At 46.2% G+C, this 22,844-nt stretch overlaps 1 protein-coding gene across 2 annotated transcripts; it reads left to right on the top strand.

Moving 5' to 3' along the window:
- The first annotated feature begins 599 nt into the window (after window positions 1–599).
- FMOD (fibromodulin) lies at window positions 600–21,266 on the top strand. 2 transcript variants are annotated; one of them, XM_069238438.1, is made up of 3 exons: window positions 600–1,043; window positions 14,579–15,571; window positions 19,321–21,266. In XM_069238438.1, exons 2-3 carry the CDS (start codon window positions 14,605–14,607, stop codon window positions 19,470–19,472), a joined length of 1,119 nt encoding a protein of 372 aa, XP_069094539.1. In that variant the 5' UTR covers window positions 600–1,043; window positions 14,579–14,604; the 3' UTR covers window positions 19,473–21,266. The 2 variants fall into 2 exon arrangements, with proteins under 2 accessions (XP_069094539.1, XP_069094540.1); XM_069238439.1 differs by lacking the exon at window positions 600–1,043 and adding an exon at window positions 2,740–2,843.
- Window positions 21,267–22,844: the final 1,578 nt, after the last annotated feature.

Here is a 22,844-nt window from a genome sequence, read left to right as displayed (position 1 = left end):
CTGAATGTTTGGATTGTTTGGATCGGGGTTATTCATGGTAGGGGAGGTTTAGGGAGAGGGCATAGTTCGTTCAAATGTACTAGTGAGGCACGGCTTGCTTTATATTGCAGTTAATTGTGAATTTCTGCTGCATACCTGTCCTTGTGAAGCGAACTTTTGTTATTCTGTCTTGGTATTTCGTGGTATTTCGCTTGAGGGGCCTGGGCCTGAGTGAGAGCTTGAGGGGTTGGTCCCACAGTGGGTAGATACAGTTCACCCGGTCATCACGGCAATATATGAATGTTCTTACTCACGCGCCTACCTTCTTGGCCCCAAAGCTAATTGCTTTAACTTCGGTCGCACTAGCTGTCCAGATTCAGATACTCAAAGTCGAGCTCCTGAGGCCTTGTGTCTTTCTAATGGCGCTAAACTATGCGGGCTATGCAGCTCCCTCCTGGCGCGGGAATTCGCATGGCGCAGTCACTGCCTTCACGAGGACTCGCACGAGGGCTGCGGCCAGACGCTACCGTGAAAGTAGCCCGACCTGGGTAATGTGTTAAACAGAAGCAGGTTTGGATCTTAAAAGTGCGAGTGAGGAGGACTGGCGCGGGAGGCAAATAAAAGTATTTATTCAGCAGCAGGCGGGCGGGCACCGCTGCGGCCGCTTTTTTTTCCTTAAAACTCGAATTCCCGTAAAACAGCAGCTGCAAAGTCGCTCCACAAACAGTCTCAGGAGTCTGGAGGTAGAGTCAGACCGACGGAGGGTCGGAACGCACCTCAACAAGGCACCTGCGCCTGAAAGGTAGCCTCTAACAGCAGACGCACACTTGCGCACGCACGCAAGCAACTTTACGCATAACTGTACCTATTAACTTTACGCAGATTACTGGCAAAACTTTACATTCACACGTACACGCACATATAACCATATATATAGCCCACCACACACAACGTTGTACGCACACACGTTTGCTATAGATTTGCACGTGCCAGCAACTGCCAACTCTGCAGGTGGCACGGATTGGCATCACCCGTTGGGACTTCACGGATACAAGGCACCGTTGGTAAGCTGATTTCTATGCATCTTAATTTTCAAAGCTGTCCTATTATAAATGTTTTTTTATGTAACTGGTTGAACTGAAGTTTTAAAGTTCTTTATGGTGTGCCAAGGAACACCAAGGGAAAGATTGTTCCAGAGAGCACTTGAAGAGATTGTGCAGGGAGCACCTGGAGAGATTGTGCATGGAGCACCTGGAGAGATTGTGCCAGGGAGCACCTGGAGAGATTGTGCCAGGGAGCACCTGGAGAGAGATTGTGCAGTCAGGGGCAGCAGCACTGTGCTAATGCTAAAGGTAGGTCTTACAAAACTTTATTTCAGGGACATCAAGTATTGATGCGGGAGGACTACATCCATGCAAATGTCCAGGGTTGCCAAGTAACAAACGTATACACAATTAGCCAAAATGCAAACTGTGGTACTTATCAGGCATTCTTGGCTTCTTGGCCTTCAGGTGGACACCCTTCACTGAGAAGGCGTCGAGAAAACCTGTATGTCAGTGTAGTTATGGAGAACATATAGACCTAGTAGGGACACTTGCTATGAGAAGAGACTCTGATGGCATCAAAGTGTATAGGTAAAGTGGGAAATCTGCCATATTGTTTGCATTGTGGAGGCCTTTATCGCCTGTGTGCATGGTTCGGGGGTTTTATAACGAAAATCCATGTAGGAGGTGAGGGGTGTGACACTGTACACGGGTGGGAAATGATTCAAGATCGTGTACACAAACTGAGGCGGGTGGAGGGGCGTTCAGGGGCAGGGAGTAAGGTCCCCTTTTGAGCCCCAGAGGCATAAGAAGGTGTTCATTACATATAAGGAATGAGTATGTGCATGAAAGAGGAGACCACGTATTGCGCATACTACTCACTGAAGTCGCTAGTTGGTAGCACTGGTTACCAGGTATTTTAAGTTGGTGCCATTTGCTAAATGAGGGTCAGTCTCACTGTTGTCTATGGAAATAATCATCGTACTTTTTGTGTTCGTACCTTTGTGTGGTGCACGTCGCTCACACAATCCACTTGCTGGTGGAAGCACACTGCACACACAAATATGTATGTGGCTGCAACTGCAAGGGGTTCACCGGGTCGAGAGAGAGAGAGGGTGTGTGTGTCCGTTTGTCTGATGAGCCAACTATACTCACTAAAGAGCGCTTCTTTCCTTTAAAGCACTCGACTCAAAGACTCGGGCAGCTTCTATAGCGCCACGGGCTTCGGAGCACTACGTGACGTGCTTCCGAGGCGAGCATCAGGAGATACATGCTGTGAAAGTTGGAGCCTCAGAGCACTATATGCTGCAGAATAAATATTTGGCCTACCGGCTGCATGGAGTCGAACGATGCCTCAGAGCGCTATATGCTGCCGAAATGAGGGGACTGGAGGTGGGATGAAGCCCTGAGCGATGGGAGTGGCCACGAAAGTGAGGGAGAAACCTGAAGAGAGGTGACCATGAAAGAATGAGGCTTCTTGATTCAGTTACTTGACCCAGGGAGAGGAGGTGGGGGCGTTGTCCCCATGAATTGATTTGAAAGAATGGGACGCTGTGAGGAGACAGCCAGGCCTGCAGGAGGAAGGTGACCACAAGGCAGCGATGTGACCCTCAGATAGGCTGTCGAACTGACCCCGAGGGAGGGCGCGTGAGGGAGGGGTGGAAAGGGGCCTGGCCTAGAGACAGAGATATAGCTGTGGACGAGGAATGTGAAATGATCTGTCCGAGGACTCGAAGCGACCCTTGTGGAGGAATATTACCCTGACTGTGGGGCCTGAAAACCCAGGCAGGGGGATCCTAAACAACGGGAGTGTGTGACCCGGTGAGGAGGACTGATTGGAGATGACCCTAATTAAGGGAGGGACACAAAAGGAGTATGATCCTGCGTGCGGGCCAAAGAGGGGAGGGGTGGGAATGTTCCCACCCTCGCGGACGGATCAACCCCCTTAGGAAAAAGTGACGCAGTTTACTTATTTATATAGCGCGGGCATTACCCAAAGGTGCTAGAGCACTTGACAATATACATATTTAGTTCCAAGAAAATTACAGATAGTTTAAAATTAGCAGATGCTATGAAAAATGGGTTGTACGCATCTGTTGAGACAGAGGTAGTGTAGATGTGTGTGCCAAGACTAACTGGATGTCTTAGCTAAATAGCTTTGGAGAAGAAAGGCTTTCAGGTCCGTTTGAAAGTCACCGGAGAGGTGGTTGTGAGCAGATCTGCAGTTGATGCACGCCAGCTTCTGGTTGCACTGTCAGAGGATTGTGCCATAACTTGTTCCTTTTTAAAGGACGGTCACGCTATTAAAACGTTGTGTCTTTGGAGTTGCACACAAGGGGAGGGGGATGAACGTCATGATATAGAAGGGACTGAACTTTGGAGTCGAAGAAGGGAAGAAACTCCTCTGAGTTAGATAGTGAGTCATTGCATCTGATGGAGGTGAAGGTGGAGGGGTTGTTGGTGGGTTGGACCAGATCAGAGAGTTGCTTCGGTTGGTTCTTCACTGAGTCCAGCGTTGACCGGAAGTGGTTGGATTCATCCAGTAAATGTGTTTTTTTGTACAGGGACCCAGCATTTCTGGGACATTCCTGGGTTCTTCACTCTATATGTTGTATATAGACTTAAGTTAAATATATTAATATGTATATGTGCCGAGTGGGCTGGCCCTTATATTCCTATAACCTTTCTTATGTACTATTTATAGCGGTATCTGCATTACTTTTCTGTAGGGGCAGTGGATAGCCCCGTGTATTCTCTAAAACGATTAACTTTACTCAATTAAACTGAACAATGTCAAGCTCTGTATTGTTACCCATATGGATGCATTCTCTGTATTGCTCCATTTAGTCTCCACATGGTTGCAGTATATAATATACAGTAGGGTTGGTCTGCCAAAACATTTAACATAGCAGGAATGTAACCACAGGCTTGGGTACAGGGGAAACACCCTAAACCACGACCCCGGAACAACGAAGTCATCTACAACGCAAGCGTAACCACGCTTGCCGGAACATCAACTACCTTTTTCTCTGCCTTAACCACGCATATGCTGAACAGCGCATGTGTGGTTAAGGCAGAGAAAAAGGCAGAGTGGATTGGGAGAGGGCGCGGTCAGGTAAGTGGGGTTGGGGATAGTTTTTAGGGGTGGTGGTGGATTAAGGGCTTGGGTGGGGTAGTTTGGTTTTTAGGGGTGGGGTGAGGGATTGGGGTAGTTTGGTTTTTAGGGGCGAGCTGGGGGGATCGGGTAGTTTGGTCAGATAAGTGTGGTTGGGGCAGAGATGGGGGTAGGTTTTAGGGGTGGGGTGGATTATTGGCTTGGGAGTGGGGGGTTCGGGTAGTTTGGTTTTTAGGGGTGGGGTAGATGGATTGGGGTAGTTTGGTTTATAGGAGCAGGAGGTTTGGGGGCATGGGGAGATCGGGGTAGTTTGGTCGGGTAAGTGGGATTGGGGCAGGGTTGGGAGGTAGTTTTTAGGGGTGGGGTGGATAAAGGGCTTGGGGTGGGGGTTGGGGGGTCGGAGTAGTTTGGTTTTTAGGAGCGGGGTTGAGGGATTGGGGTAGTTTGGTCAGGTAAGTGGGGTTGGGGCAGTGTTGGGGTAGTTTTTAGGGGTGGGGTGGATTAGGGCCTTGGGGAGGGAGTGGGGTGTCGGGCTAGTTTTATTTTTAGGGACGGGGTGGGGGGTCGGGGAAGGTTTTAGGGCTGTTGGTGGGGGTATCAGGGTATTTTTGTTTTTAGGGGGTAAGGGGATCAGGGTAGTTTTGTTTTTAGGGGCAGGGGTGGGAGGGGTCAGGGTAGTTTGGTTTTTAAGGGTGGGGTGGAGGGATCAGGGTAGTTTGGTTTTTAGAGGCAGGGGTGGGGGGATCGTGGGAGTTTGACCAGGTAAGTGGGGTTGGGGCAGGGTTCAGGGGTAGTTTTTAGGGGTGGCGTGGATTAAGTGCTTGGGGGAGGGTGGGAGGTCGGGATAGTTTTGCTTTTTAGGGGTGGGGGAGTCAGGGTAGTTTCGTTTTTAAGGCAGATGGGGGATTGTTGTTTTTAGGCTGGGTGGGGGGTCGGGAAGGTTTTAGGGCTCATGGTGGGTGGGGGTATCTGGGTAGTTTTGTTTTTAGGGGTGGGGGGTCAGGGAAGTTTTGTTTTTAGGGCCAGGGTCGGGGGTCAAGGTAGTTTGGTTTGTAGGGGTGGGGGACCAAGGTAGTTTGGTTTTTTGGGGCAGGGGTGAGGGGATGGGGGGTAGTTTGTTTTTTAGGGCCAGGGTAGGGGGATCGGGGTAGTTTGTTTTTTAGGGGCTGGGTGGGGGATCGGGGTAGTTTTGTTTTTAGGGGCAGAGGTTGGTTGTTTTCAGGGCGGGTGTGGGGTTGGGGAAGGTTTAAGGGCTCAGGGTGGGTGGGGGTGTCGGGGTAGTTTTGTTTTTAGGGGTGGGGGTCAGGTAGTTTTATTTTTAGGGGCGGGTGAAGGGTTGGGGTCGTTTTTCTTTATGAGCAGGGTTGGGGGATAGGGGGTAGTTTTATTTTTAGGGGTGGGTGGTCGGGGTAGTTTTGTTTTTAGGGGATGGGGGTCGGTTGTTTTTAGGGCAGGTGGGGGGATCAGGGACGGTTTTAGGACTCACAGTGGGTGGGGGGTGGTTGGGTACTTTTGTTTTAGGGGCGGGGTAGTTTTAGTATTAGAGGTGGGGTACTTTTGGGCCTTAGGGCGGATGGGGGCTGGCATGCTAGAACCATGCATGCTGTTCCCACACATGACTTTACTAGGCATGCTTTTACAACGAAAAATCGTTGTAAAGGCATGCGTAGTGAAGGCGTTCGTGGTAACAACGGTGTCGTCGTTCCGACCGGGTTGTTCAGGCATGTGTGGTTCTGGCGTTAGGTGTACCGTCATACATTCTGGGTTCAGCTGTGCAGTTCACTACTCTGTATGGTCCTTGTGCTCCTCTATCAGGGCCGGACTGGACATTGCGGGCATCGGGCATTTTCCCAGGGGGCTGGAGTGGTGAGGGCCGTTTTTGTTAGCAGGGACAGGTTTTACAGCAGTACTGCAGTGTTGGCCCCCAGTAACGAAAGCAGCAAAGCTCCGTCTAACACTCCCCCTCCCCAATCCACAGGCTAGTCTGACAAACTCACCAGGGCTTCTTTGGGTTCCCAGTCCGGCTCTGTTCTCTACGTGTACTCCCAAAACCCTTTCCTTATTTTCCTCAACTCTACAGGGTCAGAGTGCTGTTCCTTTAGTTTTCTGAAAGGCATGCACATCATAGTAGTCTACAGGATAATTTTGCTATCCCGTATATTTTTTTTAAGAATGTATTCTGTTGTCATCTACAGGGTCCATATAGTCCTCACAAAATACATTCTTTACTGTTCAAAGCAACCTTGTGCTGCTACTGAAATATCCCACTAGGGGGAGCCATTGTGCCAGGGTGACCGCTTGGGGAGCGTAATCAAAAGTTAGGGCTACATTGAGTTCACCTACTTGCTCTCCAGCAGGACCACTCGCGTTATGTGGCTTTGCTGCTGTGGCGTTCTCTGCCTAGTTGTGGATTTGCCACATTTACCACATCTCCTGCATGATCTACTGATTTTAACAAAAACAATTTTGTTGTTTCTAGCTCAAACGGATCAGAAGTTACTAAAATTGCGTCGGCACTTATAGGTGAGCAGAGGGAGGCCCTTCCCAAAAGCCGACTGGTCACTACTGCTGTGTTTCTATTGCATAATTTGCATTTTCTTGCCGGGTAATTAAGTAAATCCTTCCAAATAATTTGGTTCTCCATTTTAACAAAATTCTGGTGGCCCTGCTGTCCAGTCAGGGACACTGAGCCAGGGGCCGGCTGAAGGGCAGTACATCTGACCTGGAGAGGGGCACTGACTCAAGGTGGGCTCAGTGTTTAACAGTCGCTTTCAATTTAAAAGCATGTGCAGCAGAGTTCCTTATCCAGCCAGCTTCCAGGAAGCAATACATATGTCAAGATAACTCTTGCGGCGATTAATGTTCCTGCTAGAGAGAGGGATGGGGAGTTGTGTGTAATGGCAGTGTGTCACCATAAAGTAGTGCAGAGGGTTAATGTGCCTGCTGCAAAGAACAGATCTGTATTATATGTGGATAGCTGAGTGGATAAGTAAAGGCAGTTGAGTGACCAGAATTTTAAAGTAAAAAAAAGGGGACATTTCATAAAAATAGAAAACGGACTACAATTTAACTTCAACCGAATGACAGTGCTTTTCAGCATATAATTAAAGTAAAGCAGAGACACTAAGAAAAATAAAATGCAAATTTTAAAGCCAATGTTATGCTAGTGAATTATACTGCTTTCATATAACAGCTGCTAACTATCCCTGCTTTGGAAAACATAAAAAGGTAACTCCCACTGTTTTCAGTCGACCCTCTCTAAACCAGGATATGAGCTCAATTTCTAGAACTCTGCATGGACAGCTGGTAAAAAACTGGGACTGTGCTGGCAAATCTGGGACACCTGATCACCCTAAAATCCAGCCTTTTTCCAGCACTTTAAAATGCATGAAATATATGAGAGAAAGAGGGGTTATGGAGAGGTGAGACGCACTTTTGCCAGGTGGTATTGAGGGAATCTGAGGAGAAGGTCATGGGGGGAGGCCAAAACATATGGGTTGTCAGACCAGGTGCCACCAGCACTAAAGCTGGCTCTATTGCAAGCTCATGGTAGCCCAAGGCAGAAGCCACGCCCCAGCCTGCTCACGTGAAACCAGAGAGAGGGGTGCATGTAACTGCCTAGGCATGTGTAGGTCAGTGGTTAATTTGTAAATAAAAACATGCCGATGCCCAAAACTCTCCTCTGAAATATGCTGCAGGTAAATATGTGAACGCAGAATACAGAGGCATCGTAATCCTAAAGCCATCTCGGGCTTCTTTAATCAATTTACAGCCACTTCCTGCCCCTTCATCTCATTCTTGCAGCTTTCTGCTTTTTCCTTTTGTGTGCTTTTCCGTTTTTCTTTGCTCAGTCTTTCCCATATGTGTCTTTTGCTCGCTGTAATTACCTGATGCAGAAAAATAAGTACCAGCCCTCAAAAATAAGTGCCGGTGCCCACCACCGGCAACACAGGCTCAAATTATGCACTGGTGTAGCCACTCTTTGTGAACACAGAACCCCTTTGCGTGCACAGAGTTTACTCTGCCTGTGCCTTAGTTGGGAATCCACACATCCTCAGCCTCAAAATGAAAATTCCACACTCGAGGCATCAGCCTTAAGCAGTTCAGCATGTGTGACCTCCACCACAAATGATGAGCTGTCGCGCCTGCCCCCTACCCCTTTCTCCTGCCTCCTGAAGCCTTAGAGGCTTGTTTATGCTTGAGTCCTGAGTTCCACCTGGAACATTCCTGGCCACCCAGGGGAGCCAGGGAGGGCCAGGTGCCAGCTGCCCGGGCAGCGCTGTACAGGTTTGGCACACTCAACAACCAGAGGCAAGACTCATGTGTTGGAGGAGAGAAAAGATGTCTGTGCCTCACGGATCAAAGATTGGACAGCAGCGCATTCACCCACCATCGAACCAGCCATTAAATGATCCTTAGCCCATCAGCCAATAAAGAAACTCTAGGTCATGAGCTTGCCACTGGCCCTTAGGTCATTGGTCAACCCTCAGTTCAAAGTCCTCAGTTCAAAGTGGACGTCTAGCGCACTCTGCTTTCACCATTCAAAAATATAAATCCTCGCTTCACCAGTCAGATATGAAAACCACGGAAACATTGGGCCGCTGATCAACCATTACATCATAGCTCACAGGATGACCATTAAATGAGAAAACTATACTAAGCACTGGCTTATGTGTGTAGGTCCAAGATAGTGAAATCCAGGGTTGCCAGACAAGGGAAATTGTCTGACAGGTAAGAGCCACTGAGAGATTATGGAAAATGTATGTATGAAAACAGAGGATCTCTAGAAAATCATTGAAGGACCTGGGGTAACATAGGGCCTCATTATGACCCTGGCGGTAGAGAACCGCCAGGGCCAACGGGGACGGGAGCACCGCCGACAGGCCGGCGGTGCTCCCTTGGGCATTCTGACCGCAGCGCTTTGGCCGCGGTCAGAAAGGGAAAACCGACGGTCTCCCGCCGGTTTTCCACTGCCCCTAAGAATCCTCCAAGGCGGCGCAGCTCGCTGCGCCGCCGAGGGGATTCTGACAATCCTTACCGCCATCCTGTTCCTGGCGGCTCGCCCGCCAGGAACAGGATGGCGGTAAGGATTGTCGTGGGGCCCCTGGGGGCCCCTGCAGTGCCCATGCCAATGGCATGGGCACTGCAGGGGCCCCCGTAAGAGGGCCCGCTAGTATTTCACTGTCTGCATAGCAGACAGTGAAATACGCGACGGGTGCAGTAGCACCCGTCGCACCTTCCCACTCCGCCGGCTCGATTACGAGCCGGCATCCTCGTGGGAAGGGAGTTTTTCCCTGGGCTGGCGGGCGGTCTTTTGGAGACCGCCCGCCAGCCCAGGGAAAAACTCATAATACCCTCCGCGGTCTTTTGACCGCGGAGCGGTATTATGGAGGGCTGAATTCTGGCGGGCGGCCTCCGCCGCCCGCCAGAATCAGAATGAGGGCCATAGTCATATTGTAAGTGGTGATGCTAAGGCTCATGACACAACCACTGATTCCCTCACCCCACCTATCTGGCAATTCAAGTGAAATAAAAGAAAGACTTACAAATTCGAACAATACCACTATCCATGGAACAGCATAAATGGACTTATGTGGAAGGAGTTTTGTTTTCATGTTGAAAGCCTATGTGAAATGCCAAACAACACTGGTTCATCCAATGACCATAATAAACAGATACGGGCTCAAAAATTATTTCAGATCTTTTCTCAACGTGGCCAGCCCAAAAACACTCATGGTTCACTGGCTGTGCAACTATTACCCAACACGTACTGGCCTATCAGTGAACACTGGCTCATTGACCAACAATTCAATCCTTGCTTACTGGCCAATCTTCTATCCTGGCTCACCAGCCAACCACCAAAACCACAGTTCACTGGCCATATAAAGAAAATACTGGCTTACCAGCCAAGCATCGAAAACCTGGACTCAATGCAGAACTATTAAACATTTAATCATCAACAAATATTCAAAATTCGGCTTCAGCATCATCAACATCAAAAACAACAATTAGACACAAGCTCACCTGGCAAATATCTAAGAGCACTGGTGCACTGGCCAAACAGTGGAAACAGATGGTTCAACTACTATCAAACACCCTGGGTCTCCAACGAGCTATTGAAAATAATTTTCTACCAGCACGCCACTTAAAACCACTGCTCACCAAACTACCATTAAACACACTTTTACTGTTCAATCATCTGCAATATAACTGTTGAACCATGTTACTAGACAACCATTAAATCATGGCTAAATGACCACTCATCAACCAGCCATCTCTGTCATGTTACCCAGTTGTTGGACATAATGGTAATCCCTTCCTCACTAGACAACCATCGTAGCCTCCCTCCTTGGCCAACTGTGACTCGTGGGCATTAGACTTAGCCAACCATGAAAGTTTTGCTTGCCGGGCAATCATCAAATGCACAGATTGGGAATGGCAGTGATAGGAGCTGGAGGTGTGCAGTTCTCAGCAAGTGACATCAGTCATGGATCTCTTAGGAGAAGTTGACAAGTCTCAAGTCTTCCAAGGGTGTTCTCTGTAGCCAGGGACCTATGGGAAGTCTTAGCTCTTGAGGTCCTCCAGAGATAGGGTCATGAGTGAGAGAACCCTCACGGAGATAAAAGGTATCCACTGTGACACATGTAGTTCATAACTGAACAAAGCAATGAGGAAACTGTTGTTTTAGGAGCTGTGGTTGACTCTGGGAGAATGAGTTCCACGGCTGGTTCTCTCTGATAGCACAAGCAAATACCCATGGATGGAGTGTAATTGCATGTCCATCCTGCAAGTGTAGCCATGAATGGGGTCATATATGCACGGGTTTCGGTACTGAAGAAGGTGGTATCCAGCAGCACACTTCACTCCAAAGTAACATCCCAGAGGAGGTCACATCCACATTGACAAGCCTACAGATACACATAATATTCACAGGCACATGATGCCACAAAGGAGGAATTGGGTACTGGCTAGTGCCGGCAACATGTCATAGAGTACAAACTGCACTGCAGAGAGCATGGGCATTGTAATTTGTCTGAAATTGAGCACAATTCTGCAACAAACTGCTTGTATCAAGCAACTCATTTATTTTAAAAGATCTATCTGTGGAGCACTCCTTGTGGTCTGATATGCGAGAAGGCCTTGCAACCTTCTGGTCTACAGGGAGATGTTCCCTATCCTGATAAGTGTGAAATAGGAGGTGCAACCTGTATGCAAAGTGTAGCAAGACAGGCTCACCTGTGCCTGAGCGATGGATGGCATAGTGATGAGGGCTGTGATGGTGCTCTCTAATTTTGACACTGTAGGATCTGCTTCAATGTCCACCAAATAAGCACATTTTACACTCGAGGCTCCTTTACAAAGGGACGCAAATATTGCATATTTACTGGGGCATTTAGGTGACAGGTGAGTGGTATTCTTTTGGGGGAAATACAGGCATCTCTTTCATGGGGATGAGAATTACCCAAAGGTTTTGGAACTAACCTTGGGCATACCTTCCACATACAAACACACCTGGGGAATTTCACAAATACACAAAAAGCAGGCCCTACTAGCCTCAGCAGATATACAGTTGCAGGTGGATATTGTAACTAGATTCCCAACCCAACTGCTCCTGCCATTTTGCCCAAGTGATCCTTCCTTTGGATCTAGCTGCTACCGTAGTGGGCTCCTCCCCGGCCTTGAACAATGAGATCAGCATCATGGGCTGGGTGATGCAAGGCTTGTGCATCCACAATGAGGATGAATATTCCTCTCTCACAGCTAGTTAGAGAAATGACTGAAGAATTGGGATATATTAGGATCCAGCCTTGGCTATGTGTCAGTCTGTTGATGATTCTAGGGTCGTCCTTCCACCAGGAAAATCTGGGGAACTGCAAAGTGCCCAGCTCCACCCACAGGGTCAGTTGCCCCATTGTGGTTACCATGCAGGGCACTCCCCTTACTGTTATTCATACCACTTCCACTACACAACGTCATCACCAGATCTTGGGCAGTCTATCCACTATTGCAGTAGAGGATCAGTGAACAACCTTTTCTAGTTCTTGGGTGTCTTTGGATCCTTTCCGAGACTGGGGGGTACTCTTCAAAGGCACAAACTCACAGGGGAAAGAAGCAAATCAGAGGGTACTTTAGTAAAGGCCCTTGTAGGTTCCTCTCTGTAAACACTCTCTGCAAACCCATTCTCTCCCACAAGAACATTGCATTACTGAGGCGCTAGAAGGTAGGACGAAGTTTTGTATGGTGACAAAGTATCTTTCCAAATTTTACTCTCATGAGATGGTTAGGTAAATGAGTAGGATCTGGAAGAGAATGTATAATGTCTGCAAGCATTCTTTGTTAGTTCTGTCTCCATTAATATTACTCATGTGTCCAGGGATGTGCATATTGTTTGGAAAGGTTGGAGGTGTGTTATATCATTGATTGTGTTGAGGTTGGATCGTGGCGTGAATGTTGAGTTCTACTCTGGGCCCTGCATGGGAAGATTCCTTGAATGGTAATTGGAGTCAGGAAGTGGAAACATGAGCATGTCTTGCTTTGGGCTCTTAAACATACATTACAAGGACTTAACACTTTCTGATTCCATACTGTTCAAGCCATGAAAAAGAATGAGAATAGCTGAGTAATATACTAAGGTTCAGATATACTAGCATTCTGGTCTGGTTTGCATCACAAAAGTGAAACAAACCCAGTGCCAAGTGTTGTGGTCGAATGTATTTTCCAGAGCAATTCGTGATTTGTGTTGGAAAGTCACCAATCGTAATTCTAAGCAGCACTATATCCTATTTTGTGTCAAAGGGACATACCATGGGTCGTATATTGGGCGTTGCCATGCAACACCCATAGATTTTGATGCAAATCCATATCTACCAACATCTGTAGACAGGGATTTGCACCAGAAAATAAGCCTTCTCCTGGAGGAGGCGTAATAGTTTTAAAACTCTCCACATTTTTCAAAATTTGCTTGTGTACTGCAAAAGTGGGAGAAAATATTAAGGTACAGATTTTGTAGTGGAAGGATCTCCTTTCAGTACAAAACCTATGCTTTTTTTTTTTTTTTTTACTTTTTATTGAGATATTGACCCTTAACACAACCAAGCTTGGTACAAACCGTCAGCACAAAATAACTGGGTCACTGCAATCATAATACAATGCCACATGATGAGCTTCACAGACACACTACAGAAAAAACTTAGGCATGAGACATTCCACCCCGAAACTCAACATGATATGGTCTTGAGGAGCTTATCTTGCCATCTATGTACCAAGGCCAAGGTGGGCGTGGCTTAAGGCATAACCCCCCCACCAGTGCGCGGCCCAGTCCTTCTAAATGTTGCGGTATTTTTGTGGGCACCCCCTGACCTGATAAACTGGGCACTCCATGCCCATGCAGTAGTCCATAACCTTTGCCCACCTATCTAGGGAAGGGGCCTCATAGTCCTTCAACACCCTTGCAATGCCTTGCTTGGCTATCAGCAGACCCAGCCAAAGTAGTGCTCTTTTACATCTGCTGCCCCATACGTCATCTGCAATGTGCAGTAAAATCAGTTTCGGTTCTCTGGAGACCCTTCAACCCAACACCATCTCCAAAGTCCCAAACACCCCTTCCCCAAAATGCGATAAGGCCAGGTGGGGCCAAAAGGTGTGTAGTAGGCCGCCTGTGGGATCGTGGCAGTGCAGACAACTCCCTGAGCTAATCAGCCCCATTCTAAACAGCTGTATTTTCATGAGGTATGTGCGGTGTCATAATTTGAGTTGTATAAGACACAACTGCTTCCCTGGGAGCGGCCACTGCCTCTCTCCAGTCCTCATCCTCTACAAAACCTATTCTCGATAGAACGAGCACTCTGCACTACGGTGCATAATTATGTAGGGTGTACATTGACTCATAGCAGCCTAAGAGAAAAGGACAGCCCAGGGGCAATATCATGATGGGCTTTGCTAATGCAGGGCATGAACTGAATTAAGTTACCCCAAATAGTTCTCTATGTTAGCTTTTTATTTTCAGACAACTCAACACAGAAGCAAAAAGAGACAAACCTCGCTCACTGCTTACAAACGGTACTACTTGAAAATAAAGCATCAACTCAAAGAAATGCTGCCCTAAATGAATTCATTTTATGCCCTGCATGTGCATTACACAGGCACACAACCCTGTGCTGTTCAGTTGACAATGATTTTGTCCCTGTTAAATATCAAAAGTTATTATACTAAACCCAGAGCATTAGTTTTCTCCTCTCCACATACCTTTGGTTTGCATGTGTGCCATTCATGTAGCATAAGATATGTACTGAGACTGCCCTACGAGTACAGCCCTTTTTCGTCATAGCGGGTGTGTGCTGACTTTTTGTATAATAACAATGAGACTCGTGTGCTGTGCTGACCTCTTGGTTTCATGCTCTTTTTCCAACATGACTTTGCCCTGTCTCCTTCTTTTTTTCAGGGAAGTTACTTCGAAGTCCCTGAAGCATGAAGTGGCTCTTGCTGGCCCTGGTGGTGGGAGTGCTGTGGCAGGGATCCTTGTCCCAGTATGAAGATGACACACTCTGGTGGCTTTACTATATCCGGAGCCGCTACTACAGCTCGGGTCCCTCCTACTACTATGGCCCCTCCTACAACTATGGCCCCTCCTACAACTACGGCCCCTCCTTTGAAGAGTACAGTGCACCCATCTCTACTGATTGCCCTGGGGAATGTGACTGTCCTCCTAGTTTCCCAACTGCCATGTACTGTGACAGCCGTAACTTACAGTACCTCCCATACGTGCCTTCAAGGATGAAGTATGTTTACTTCCAGAACAACCAGATCACTGGAATCCAGGAAGGAGCGTTTGAGAATGCCACTGGCCTTGTGTGGATTGCACTGCATAACAACCAGCTTCTTAACGAGAAGATAGGCCGGAAGGTTTTCTCCAAGCTACGGAGCCTGGAAAGGTTGTACTTGAACCACAACAACCTCACTAGGGTGCCTGCCGGCTTGCCACGGTCCCTACGTGAGCTGCATCTTTCCTACAACCAGCTGCCGAGGATTCCAAACAATGCCCTGGAAGGCCTGGAGAACCTGACTGCTATCCACCTGCATAAGAACCAGATCCAGGATGTTGGATTTGCTTTCAAGGGCCTGAAGTCACTGATCTTTGTGGATCTGAGCAATAACAACTTACGCAAAGTGCCAGACTTCCTTCCCGACACCGTAGAGCAGTTGTACCTGGAGTACAACAACATTAACACCATCCCTGTAGAATACTTCAAGAACTTCAAGAACCTGCAATACTTACGGATCTCCCACAACCACCTGACAAACGATGGCATACCCTCCAATACCTTCAACACCAGCAGTCTGCTGGAACTGGACCTGTCTCACAACAGACTTCAAAGGATTCCCCCAGTAAACACCAACCTGGAACACCTCTACCTTCAAGGCAACCAGATCCAAGGTGAGTATATGTCGGCATATCTTCACCACTGAGTGAATAACTAACTAGCGCGGCCGACTGATCTAGTCACTAGTAAACAAGTACAAGAGAAGCACAATGGGTCATGGGCATTAATACATGCTACCTCTCCTATAACCTGGACTAGGAGTGTGAAGCAACATAAAAGCAGCAGGCGTCATTGTGTGAAATCTACAAAGCTAAGCTTATTACACAACAGGCAAGGGCACGTCAAATATTGCCCAGCCCTGAATCAATGCAAAATAACAACATCTATTGGTCACAAAACCTCATCAAGTGGAGCTGATTCTTCCTGGAATAGCTCAAACCAATACAAGAGCATCTATCTATCTATCTATCTATCTATCTATCTATCTATCTATCTATCTATCTATCTATCTATCTATCTATCTATCGTTGTTATATATAACATAAGAGTATCCCCCAAAGGCATCATGTCAGTAGGACCTATAGACCCACATGAAAGTCAAAATATAAAAACAAAAAGGCCTATTGGAGCAAAAGAAGTAGTGGAACAAGTGCAAAGGTGCACTGTATCTTAGACTCAGATGGTGAGGAGGGATCCGCCTCTGACTCAATGATGAGCACTGAATGAATAGGAGGATTACCAGGGAGTAGTTGGCAAAAGCCGTGCTTACTTTGAAGGTGGAATGCCCTATTCATTACATACGGATGAAGAAACACCTATGTTCCCGATACAAGGGAACGCACTGCTTCCCAGCCCTTACTCATTTTCGCCTCGAAACCATGGGGATGTGAGGATTCTTCCCAAGATCTCCCTCCCCCCAATTCTAGAGACCCTGAATGTCAATCTGACTACCTCGATGGCACTGAGTGAAGAAGATACACCTAAAACACAGTATGTCTTTTGCATATATTTACACACATTGTGGCACTGCTATCACTTTCTAGTCAAGTTTGGTACCTTCTTCCCTGGTTTTGAGGATTCCATCATAGACCAGAGTCCAGTGGTGTTTGTGAGTAGTTGTAGGTAGCAAATATTGTGAGGATAATGATGTTTAATTGCTTATAATCAGATACATTATATGTCCCTTGGGTGTGATCGGAGGTCTGACCAAGAAGCATACATGGTGACTGGGTTATTTGGTTTGCACATTGCCCCCCAGGTGTGTGTGTGTGTGTACAGTAGCAGCACATTTTGGGTGGCGCTGCAGGATCCTAATATCCATCTGGTGGCTTAGCTGGACTGTGTTGAGTTCTGTTTACATGTGTACTATTGGCTGACAGTTTTGTTGGTATGAATGAAGTTCAAGTTATGCATGACTACAGCATTGGTATTCCCACACCCAGAGGTAACAATACAACAGGTATCAGTATTTATCATTTCTGGCAATACCGGCCTACAGCAAGTTTGCCCTTGCACAATGAGAACAACAACGACAGAATCCATAGTTCTGCACTGATTTTCACGTTATCCCAAATTTGTGGGCCACTTTTTACCTGGACATTTCCCTTGTTTTGAGAAAGAGAAGTGTATGGGTAAAAAATTGCAAGCAGTGGGATTCTCGGTGCATCTAGTTACAGGAATTACCAACCTCACGGGGAACTGCAGACCACTCATAAGAAGGACCTAAGCGGCTTTGTGAGGTTTTCTTGTCCAATATGTCATGCTGGAAATTCATGGTTGTTGCTATTCATTGCAAAGTGCTGTTGAGAGGGTGTTGACGTACACATATATTGAGTGTATGCACTCTCATATTTGTAGGTACAGAGGTGTTTCTCGTGTGCTCTGCAGGAAGTTGTTATTATTGAGTGCCCTTGACAGCCATTTAAGACACATCTGGACTGCGCAGAGTGCATGTGGTATGTCCTGGAATAAGTCTACTTTTGGACTAACTTGTGAACCTCTACAGTACTGATACACCCGTCCCTCCTGGGCATGTTACAATGCAAGCAAAGTAAATACAGAGGCCAAATAATATGGCCTTCATGGTCTATAAACACCTGTATGGCATTTTAATCATTAACATGGAAGCAACACAACACTTTCTTAATCTAGATGCCCTTTTGGTTAGTAGGCTCATGTTTAGGAGAAGGTAAATGAGAGAGAGAAAAAAAAGATAGAGAGAGATAGAAATAGAGAGAGAAAAAGAGATGAAATTGATTGACACACTGCCGAAACACCAAGATGTGTATCAACTGCCCTAACAGCACTTAATTGGCCCACATTGAATGTTTATGTCACTCTGTATCATTCTCAAGGCCTGGTTGAATAAAGGATTATAATATTTGCAACAGCTGGCACACTAGGGTAGCAAAACTTGACGGGGGCCTGCTAAGTATATGGAGGGCACCCCTCTGGACTCACTCAGGTGCTCTCGTACTGTGCTACAGGGGGGCACTGGAGCACAGGGGCCTTTGTTATGCCACTGAGGTGACACATCACTAGCTCTCCAGTGGAAATCTTCATCCAGCATCATCACACCTGATCCTGCTTCAAACCTTCAACCTTGAGAAGCATAGGGTGTTTTTCATGTTCAGAGCAGATCCCATCACTTCTGATTCAGAAAACTGCAAAACAATGAACTTAAAAAAAAAAAAATTTGCCTAAAACAATATCAGGTGCAGTATGTCAATGTTGAGAACCATTCATCCTGACAAGACGTCAGTGCTAAGAAATTACCCTGATTGCATGCTATGACTCAGATTTACCAACTCTCTATGTCAGGTTTGTATTTCTTTTCTAATGCAAACCGAACAGAGTCGTCAGGCTTTACTATTCAACGTAAATCATGATTTCCATTGCAAAGAAACTCAAAGTATCACAAAGTTGCACAGTGTGCTGCCTTGAGTGAGTTACTTTGCATCAAGGGGGATTCTATCAGTGCTGCATGGGCGATCCCATAAAACCCTGTGGGTTTTGACACAAATCTCTATCTACAAAGAATTGTAGACAGGGATTTGCATCAAAATCCTAAGCCTCCTCGATGCAGGTGCAACAACGAGAAATATTTTAATTTCTCCTCTTTTTTCTCACTTAGTATTCGTGCTGCATTGTACAACACACATACAAAGTAGGAAATGCCTTGAAGCATAGAACCGTCCTAGTACAAATCCTGTGCTTTAGAGGACACAGACACCTTGCACTATGGCGCAAAATCGCATTGGTGCATGTCTGCCTAACGTTTGCCGCTGCAGGGAGAGAGAAGAACAGCGCCACATTTTAGTGGACATATCGGTGTTCTGCTCTCTACTTTCAACAACACTGTGCATCAACTTTACTTGTTATGGTGCGTTGCATGGCTTCTTGATAAATCCATGCCAATGTTTTCTTCTGTTCTGTATTTACTAGCACTCTGAAATTATCATAAGATGGCAACCAGCACTTTATAAAACAACTAATAAATAAAGTACTAAATAAATAGAGCTTATCGGGCTGCATGTAGCGACAGTGCAGGTTTGCAGCCTTCACGCAGGCTCCTAGCTTCAGACATTGGACATTTCTCTTTGCTGCATCTCACTTCATTCCCTCTCTTCATGCTCAAAATGAGCTGCTAAGATCCCTGAAGTGTTTGAGCTCCAGACAGGTCAAGCTGGGGCCCATGGATGTTGAGTGCCATGGGCAGAGGTAAGTGACCCTTCTAATTCAGAGCTGTCCAATCAGCCCATCAGAGCCCCTCACGCTTACCTTTCCTCTCACCACTGTGTTATCAGGTAACTCTAAGGTACTCAGTTATGTCATTTTTTCTCTCGCGTTCTTCTTTCCCCAGAGTTCTCTGTCGGCAGCTTCTGCTCCTTCTTCGACATCACCAACTTCTCGAAGCTACAGGTCCTGAGGCTGGAGGGGAATGAGATCCGAGCCAACGCCATCCCAAGCGACTCATCTCTCTGCCTGCGCCGGGCCAACTACATTGAAATCTAAGTTGTGCGCTGGGTTTTCATTCCCTTTGCCCCACTCTCATGGGAAAATAATGTGCCAAACTGGGGGCACCTGCAAGCATGACCAGAACTACCATCAACTGCCCCACCATTCTCTGGTATCTGGGACAACCTGCCATGCTCAGCTTTCACATATTTCAAACTTGCAAAAAAACAGCTAAAAGAACAACACTCTACGACATTGGATCCGTTTGCTAGTTCATTGCTCCAGTCACATGCAAGGAGCTCTAACTTTTCACCATTTCAGTTCCTGTTCAGAGACAACAATACGACTCTCTTCCGTCTGCTTGTAACAATATGATCTGTTTTTGTCAGTATGTGATGATGTCATGACAAGGCAGGGGAGGCGTGGCTTGCTTGAACATATTTGTTTGTGAAATTACTAAATATTACTAAGCAATGTGTGTAAACATCACCCGGAAGATGCTCGTAGAGGACAGGTCAGCTCCTCTTCACACTTGAGGGCGCCCCTCCCATTACTACACCCAATACTTTCCCCTCCCTTCTCTCCCTTCTCTACAGACTATACTTCTTTTTACAGGTACAAACTATATTTCTTTTTACAGTCAGTCCCACTTTCGAATTCTGCTAAAACAATGTACAACGGTCCAAATACATACTCCTCAAAAAAACATACACTGAACACAGAATGGCTCATTTTACCTCTACAAATATTCACTTACCTTCTGGGTGATAAAACCTTGTTGTAGGTAGTGATACACCCAGAAAGTTCTTGAAGACTGACATACTTTGAGCCACTCAGATGACTTTAGGAAAATCAGAGAACTTAAAACCAAGTATTGCACCTGCTCCCCCTATGTGTTTTTCAAGAGGCCTCTATTAATCACAGATCTGTAGTGATCCTGACAACCAACTGACTTATCTCCAGCCCTGACAGCCTTTCAGGTTTTGGGCCTTTAAGACAAATCTCCTTAACTGTCCCGAAACAGGTCTTCTTCTGAAAACCTATTTATACATTATGCAGCGTTTTATTTTTTACTCTATGTATATTATTTCTATCCCATATACCAAGCTCTGTTATATCATGCTGAGTCCCACTGACGTCCCCCAGCAAATATTCTGAAATGACAAGATTAAAATTAAAGTATTATCCCCAACATTCCCAGTTACTCTGGAACAGCCACATGGCAACATAACCTGATAACCCGAAATCGGTCCCAGGATGCTTGCTTCTGGTCCTGGGAGGACCTGGCCTGGCGGTTCGGGCTGGACTGTTCTCATGGGGAACAGGGTTAAGACTGATTTGCATATGGATGGGTCCTAACTGGAATGGCATAGTAAGCAAAAATAACTGATAGATTAAACCCAGATCTGTGACTGGGAGTGAATGTTTGATTTGTTCCACATTCCGTCCATCAACTGTTGTTTTTGTATAAACAATCCCATCACATTTAATTGACTTTGAAAGAGTTTGTAGGGAACAAAACAGAAAAACCAGAATCTTAAATTTTTCTAAACAGTTTTATCGTAAGACGTCCATTGAACTTCTGCTGCTTAAAGTCATTAGAAGTGTCTTTGAACTTTCATGTATCTGCTTTTAAACACCTCCAAAACATATATACTTTCAAAGATTTCCACAGCAACAAATTAGGTGTTTCAATTTCAATACTCAAGCATAGGTGTACTAACAAAAAACATGGACATACAGTTTGTCTGCAGTGTGCCATATAATATTGCTGAAACTTGATGGAACCATTATTGAAATGTAGATTTTTAGAATACTAACCACAGCTTGTATTAAACATGATTAAAATGGTCTCATCTCCATGCTCGCTTTATAAGTCCTGCAAATATGACTGGTGACTCAGGGTGAGAGATCAGTGTGATTCTGACAGTGTGTGATGAATGGATGGAGGGTCTGCTGGCACCTGTTTTGCAGGAGGCAAGCCCCATGAAAGCCGCTCTTTTCATTTAAAACTGTACTGTGTGGTAATCCATGCTTCATGAGTGCCAGATGGGACAACAACTGGCAGGGTGTGTTGTGGACAGGTGGGAAAAGCTCCTCAAGTATTCGGGCTAACGCTGAATACTGATATAAGCCATCAGAAGAAATGGGTTCAGTACAGCTCATTCAATGAGTATTGTAACCAGTCCCAGAGGCCTCCTCTACTCTATGGTTTTCATCTTTGCTATTACAGTTCTTGGCACCAGTTCTTGGCACCATATTTAGAGTATGTTCAACTCGAGAAGCATCCCCTGGTGTATTGTGTCCAATTTCAGACATCAAACTAAGGTCAGATATGATGTTATGTGCATCTTTGTGGGCCAGATGTGAAATATTGTGCCTATTCATACATGCAATAATTCAAGTACAGTGTCCAATTTCGGGGTCACACCTATAGTTTTATAAAGAGCCCGTGTATAGTGTTTTATTCCGGAGAGTATTGGCCAGATTCCTTCTTGACTCATGAATGCCTTTGAGAATCAGTGCTAACATGGTCAACTCCATATTGGAAAAAGTGCAGAGGTTCCAGACCTTTCTATTTTTACTAATTGCACATGAATATTCCTTGAGAATTACCATTGTAGGTGTTCTGGTGGCAATTCACAAAGACATTTGTGAATATGTGAAGTAGTACTAGAGGAATCCAAGTCTCCCCAAGGATCCAACCAGATTAAAGGCAACCCCTGTCTCCCTGTGAGGGGAAGATTAATTTGTGTAAACAGATGCACCTAGAAGAACAAGCATTGTCAAAGCTAGTAGGGCGTATCTTTATAATGAGAAGGTCAAATTGCTGGCTTTACCAATGCTTGTTTGTAAAACATTGTTTAAAAAGGAAAATAAAAAAATATATAAATAATGGAGGAACACATATCTCAATGCATCTCAACACTGCACAATGAATTCAATATTTTCAATCTTTATAAATGGCATGGTTTATTTTTCAAATGCTGTTCGCTCAGAAAACGCCGATTTTTTTTAAAGGAATAAGGAAGTTAAAGGAAAACACTGCCAAGCCCTAATTTACTTTCCACCGGAATCAGAACTGAAACATGTTCCAGCCATTTGGCGCTCTGCAGTAGCATATGGAGCAGATTTATGGGCCTCCTGGAGAAGAGACATCTCCCTTTAAATCATGTACGCATAGTAATCAACCCTCCCCAATCACCATAATAGACGATGTGTGCCAAGCAGGGGCGGCTCCTCAATTAGGGCGGAGGAGCGTCGCCCCCCGGCCAGCAGCAGAAGCTGCAATGCTTTCACCACGAAGGAATAATAAACCAGGTTTATTACTCCTTCGTGGTGAAGGGGGGGGGGGGGGGTGCATAGGGGATGACAGCTTTGGAGGAGTGTGCACAGTACACTCCCCTCAGAGCGCATGTGTGTTTGGCC

The sequence above is a fragment of the Pleurodeles waltl genome, chromosome 6 (assembly GCF_031143425.1).
Source record: "Pleurodeles waltl isolate 20211129_DDA chromosome 6, aPleWal1.hap1.20221129, whole genome shotgun sequence".
In the NCBI taxonomy this organism is placed as follows: domain Eukaryota; kingdom Metazoa; phylum Chordata; class Amphibia; order Caudata; family Salamandridae; genus Pleurodeles; species Pleurodeles waltl.
This window is presented reverse-complemented; position numbering and strand designations above follow the sequence as displayed.